This window comes from Cajanus cajan, chromosome 6 (genome assembly GCF_000230855.2).
Source record: "Cajanus cajan strain Asha chromosome 6, NIPB_CcT2T_4, whole genome shotgun sequence".
NCBI lineage: Eukaryota > Viridiplantae > Streptophyta > Magnoliopsida > Fabales > Fabaceae > Cajanus > Cajanus cajan.
The window spans coordinates 8,844,200-8,850,347 of record NC_138522.1 but is presented as its reverse complement, the minus strand read 5'-3'; the positions used below and the strand labels follow the sequence as shown (position 1 = coordinate 8,850,347).

Here is a 6,148-nt window from a genome sequence, read left to right as displayed (position 1 = left end):
TACTTGCCTAGATATCTTCTTACGGTCAAAGTGGGGCCCCAACCTATTATGCGGAGGAGCATTGTGGGGCAAATAATATTAATTTTAGAGGCTCCAGATGGATGATTGGAAATAGTAAAAAAAAAACAAAACGTACTAAGAAAAAAGAAGACAAATATCTGAGAACCGGTGGCTCCAGCTCCAGCTAATCCATGTTTTAAGGTTTGTCGTTGCTTACAAGCTTACGGTCAGAGTCGGTAGATTTTTTTAAAAGATGTTTAAATATCTGATAAGAATGGTAGATTTTTTTAAAAGATGTTTAAATATCTGATAAGAATAAAATAAAATATATGATTGCAACTACCGTATCATGCCATGATTGTAATTTCCATATTTATCTTAACATGACAACAATGCATATCAATTTGATATCTATCAGTGGACAAAATTAGGATACCAGCCATATTAGTTGGCGTAATTCTAGCTTCGGATTTCTTCATGTTTCATGTATATATTAGCATATCGTGATACAGTAGCAGTTTCGAATACATTTTGGCATGGTATCAGAGCCTAACCTAGCTTTGATATCCAACAACCCGAGAACGCAATTGGACTGCTGAAATGGCAGAAGAGAAGATTGAAACCATGGCAGTGAAGAAAATGTCATCGCCCTACGATTTGAGTGCTAGTGATAATCCCGGAAACGTGATTACACAAGTACAATTAAAAGGAGAAAACTATGAGGAATGGGCCAGGGCGGTGAAGATCTCTTTGCGGGCTCGAAAAAAATGGGGTTTCATTGATGGAACTCACGAGGAACCTGAAAAAGACACATCCGAGATGGAAGATTGGTGGACAATTCAATCGATGCTTGTGTCTTGGATACTAAACACCATAGAACCCAGTTTGCGTTCCACTGTTGCCTACATGGAAAACGCAAAAGACCTGTGGGATGACATCAAGGAACGATTCTCGATCGTGAACGGACCAAGAATCCAGCAGCTAAAGTCAGAATTGGCAGAATCTAAACAACAAGGAATGACTATGGTTGCCTATTATGGGAAGCTGAAAACGATGTGGGACGAACTAGCAAATTACGAGCAAATCCCACAATGTAAATGTGGGGGATGCAAGTGTAATATTGCAACCAAGCTTGAGAAACGGGGAGAAGAAGAAAAAAATTCATCAGTTCTTGATGGGGCTGGATGACGAGAACTATGGAACAGCACGATCAAATGTTTTGGCAACAGATCCATTGCCCTCATTGAATCGGGTATATGCCACCATGGTGCAAGAAGAAAGGGTGAGAACAATCACCAGGTCTAAAGAAGAGCGAGGAACGATTGTGGGACTGGCTGTGCGAGCGGAGACTAATAACAAGTTGCGTAATGAAGCAAAAGAAAAATCAGTTGAGTGCGCGCATTGTGGAAGGACAGGACATGACAAGGGCAGTTGCTTCGAGGTCATTGGTTATCCAGATTGGTGGGGAGAGAGGCCACGAAATGAAAACAAAAGTATTGGAAGAAATCAACCAAGGACAAGGTCCTTCCGAGGGAAAGGAGGAGCAACTCGTGTCAATGTGGCACATACTGGTGCAAGTAGCAATGACTCAAGGTCAGAAACCAGAAAACCGGAAGTAGCAGGACTGAGTAATGAGTAGTGGCAGATCTTGGCAGCCATGTTGAATTCTCACAAGGCAAATGAAACTGAAAAGATGACTGGTAAGAAAACATGTGAATTGTGGATTGTTGACAGTGGCACCTCTAACCATATGCCAGGAACTCTAGAAAACTTGTGGGAGAGCCGAGCCTTAGACGGGTGCCCCGTGGGATTGCCAAACGGTGAATTGGTGCTGGCAAACAAAGAAGGATCAGTTTTCCTTGATGGAGGACTGAAACTCGAAAATGTCCTATATGTCCCGAAGTTGAATTGCAATTTGATTTTAGTGTCACAATTGACAGATGAAGCAAAATGTACAGTGCATTTTACTGATAGATTTTGTGCAATGCAGGACCACACTTCAAGGACGCTGATTGGAGCGGGTGAACGGAAAGATGGCCTCTATTGGTATCGTGGTGTGAGTGGCATGAAGGCTTATCAAATCAACGCAGAAGATCAACTCGAGATTTGGCACAAGCGAATGGGACATCCCGCCTATCAGATTGTTGAGAAAATTCCGAATGTGAGCAACGCGTATAGAAATAAGAACACAAATCAAACGTGTGAAGTGTGTGAGAGATCAAAGAAAAGTAGGAATAAATTCCCTTTAAGTAATTTTCAAGCATCCAACATTTTCGATTTAATACATTGTGATTTATGGGGTCCATATAAAACTCCTTCTTCTTGCGGTGCATCTTATTTTTTAACTTTGGTTGATGATTGTTCTCGAGCTGTGTGGATATACCTGTTGAATAATAAGAAAGATGTGTCACAAACCTTAATGAATTTCATCGCCTTGATAGAACGACAATACGAGAAACAAGTCAAAGCGATACGAAGTGATAATGGAACTGAGTTTATGTGTCTCCAACGATATTTTCAGCAACATGGGATACTCCATCAAACCTCATGCACTGGAACACCTCAGCAAAATGGGAGAGTCGAACGAAAACATCGACACATCCTAAATGTAGCACGTGCTCTACGGTTTCAGGGACAACTTCCGCTTAGATTCTGGGGAGAATGCATTTTGACCGCGGGTTACTTGATCAATCGTACACCCTCAACAGTTCTCCAAGGAAAAACTCCATATGAAATATTGAATGGGAAGCCACCCACTTATGAACATCTGCGGGTGTTTGGATGCTTGTGTTATGCACATAACCAAGATAGGAAGGGTGACAAATTTGCAAGTAGAAGTCGCAAGAGTGTGTTTGTTGGATATTCGGCTGGACAGAAGGAATGGAAATTGTTTGATTTGGAAAGAGAAGTCTTTTGGATTTCGAGAGATGTCAAGTTTGTAGAACATGAATTCCCGTTTGCCTCTCTCGCCCATCGTGGAAATTTGGAGGTGGAATTGCCCTCTGTTGATGTTGGCATTGTCGAAGAAGCATTGCCTGGACTTGGTACAACAAATAATGACAAACACGTTGTGGAGATTGATGAAAATAACTCCACAACAAATGATGTGCCCACAACTGAATTCAGGGAGGGCCAAGATCAGTATCATGAACAAGAGCCCTCCTCCCAGGCTATGACAGCAATGCATATATTTTATTTTATTCTTATCAATATCTGATGAGAAATTTTATTAAAAAAACTAAATTGAAAAGATATGTTGTTATTCATTTAAATTTTGTCCTCCGACTACGGGGCGGACCAAATTAAAACATTTCACCAAATTTTCTTCTTTAACAAGGAAAAATTATAAGGCAGTTTGAAATTCTCATGATTCTCACTGATCTTTATATATAATTATCATGTTAATAGAGTGAAATAACTATCAAACTGACTTTCACACCAATCAATAACTTGATATTACATTATATGAATTTTATTATTGTTAATTCTTTCTCGTAAATTAAAAACTTTTAATACCTGTCATGTAAAGATTAGTCGAGGTTATAATTTTAGACACCTAATAATTTCTTCTTGATGTAACATTAGACATAGGGTGTGAAACTTCACACACACACAAATATCTTCTTGAAAATATTATATAAATTGTTATAATAATAAGTTTTCATTTTAAATATTTGACACAATTACACATACTTAAAATTAAAAAACTCGAAACCACTAATTACTCTTAAACAATTTTGTTAATTAATTTATGCACTCGACAGAAAATCTGTTTATAATATTGTCATGCTTGAAGAGGAAACCAAGTCCCAAATCTTTATTTGAGATAAATAGAAGTGGTAGTGAAACAAATTATGGAAGAGTTTGGTCGCTATGGAAGTAAGGAAGTTCTTGTGGATGTTATTATCCCATGACATTTTCCCACTAGAGTAAATCAGGGTAGGAAGGGAGATAAATTTGTCATGAGTGTCCCTTTATATGTGGGACAGAAGCAGAAACTAGAGCATTTGCTAATTAGATGCCCTTTGTCCCACTCTCATCTTTCTTGGTTTGCCTACCCATTTGGTTTTTTACATCTAACAAGTGATGAAGTTATGGACATTTGGAAGGGTAGAGTTGAATTGTTTTTTCAGCATAAACCTTTACCCCTTAGTTTGGTGGCATGTCTTTATGAATGATTTCTGAAAGGCTAATCGTCAATTTGAGGTTCAACAAAGGATTTGTGAGTACATAAATGGACTCCTCCTTTACAGGGTTTGTATAAAGATGATGCAAGGTGCTTTACAAATGGTTGGAAGTATCATACGAAGCTTGGTATCACATTTTGTTTGTAACATGCATTGGTAAATTCTATTTGGACCACATCTTTTGTATATATTTTTTAGTTTTGCATTCTGAAAATTAGTTTATAGAATTATAGTATAATTTTAGAAACTAATTTCTAAAATATTAAAATAAAAAGTGAGAGTGCGAAGGAGAAAAGAGGGGGGGGGGGTGTCAAAAGAATTTCTCTTGTTAAGGCTGACCCAAAACCAAATTCTCTGTAAGGCCCATGCTATCTAAACTTCCGTTTTTGCCCTTAACATTCTCTATGTTTTAAATTTCTTCGAAATACCTCTCTTTCTCCTGTAAAAGAAATACCTCTCCACCTACTTTACATTCCTTATTTTTCCTCGAATTTTACAGAAAAATAATTTTGCATAATGTATATATAAAAAAATGTTATGAAACCTAATTTTCGTAAAAAATATTTTTGTCAGAGAAAAAAAGGAAGCGATTCGAATAGCAAAAGGAGAGATATTAATATATTAATAACATCTCTCTTCCTGGAGAGTAGTTTGGGCATCTAATTAAGAGGAAGACCTAGTTACTATTTTATATTATTATTATTATTATTATTATTATTATTATTATTATTAACACTAGTGAGTGACAGGTAATACGTATCTCTATTATTTAAAAAAAAGTAATTATTGATTAGTTAGAAATTAAAAAAAAATAGGAAAAAAATTGAAAAAAAAGAGATAGTGAAACAACATAGTTTGAAAGTTGTTATAAGGATAAAATAATATATATATATATATATATATATATATATATATATATATATATATATATCAAATCAAATTATGGTCGTTATATATGTTGTAGATAAACACCGACACAGTTAGAGATGATCCATTGTTGGATATGGTTGCTTTTAATTGATATAGTCCAAATCAATATAACACATAGGTCGCATTATTTACATCTAAATCCAATCAAATAACTTATCAATTTAAGTGGGTCTCGATTTTAACGATGATTTTTTATGGTAGAGCTATTAGACTTTGAATCATTTAATTGGCTCAAGTAAAACTTTTATTCAATTGTTATCTCTTTCTTTTCAATTCTTATATCCTTTTTTATACATTCAACTATTCAAATATTTTTCAGTTCCTTTAGACATAAAATGAATAAAATTATTCGAGTTTCAAATAATTTAAATATTATAATAACTTTTTTTTAGTACATGATACCAAAAAGGAAGTTACAAACTACACCTTCAAATAGAATTTTTTGTGAATTAACAATAAAGATTAAAGATGAACCAAAATAAGCTCAACTTTTGACCTGAATAATAATTACTTTGACTTTTATTTTGTTTGCACGGTTGGGTTCAAGTACTAATGAGTCCAAAAATTCAAATCAAACCCGACTGAAATTAACCATTTAAAACCATTTTTTAATTCACCTAAATTGGTAATCCTTTTGAATCCACCCCATCTACCTTTTTCTTTCAATTTTTTTGTTTCGAATCAAGTCTCGTACTGTTGTTTACCTTATACATACTTTCATGCATGTGTATGCATTTAGGGATGACAAAAATACCCGCACCCGCGGGTATTTGCGGATAAAATCCGCTACGGATAATAAATGGATAAACTAATTGGGTACCTGCGGATAATGAGGACGAATAATTTTTTACCCGTTTATAAATGGGGCGAGGGCGGGTATGATAATATCCATACCCGCGGGTACCCGTTTAATAATATTTCCTAAATATCCTAATTATCCTTGTACCACATAACCCTAAAATTACACTCTCTCATCTTATTTTCTTACAAAAGTGAGGTTGATGAAGTTACCAATATGTGTTAAACATGTT

General features: G+C 35.5%; 1 protein-coding gene across 1 annotated transcript; it reads left to right on the top strand.

The window, feature by feature from the left end:
- The first annotated feature begins 496 nt into the window (after positions 1-496).
- On the top strand, positions 497-2,282 carry LOC145958937 (uncharacterized). The gene is made up of 2 exons (XM_083076678.1): positions 497-1,700; positions 1,991-2,282. Exon 1 carries the CDS (start codon positions 601-603, stop codon positions 1,186-1,188), a length of 588 nt encoding a protein of 195 aa, XP_082932804.1. The 5' UTR covers positions 497-600; the 3' UTR covers positions 1,189-1,700; positions 1,991-2,282.
- Positions 2,283-6,148: the final 3,866 nt, after the last annotated feature.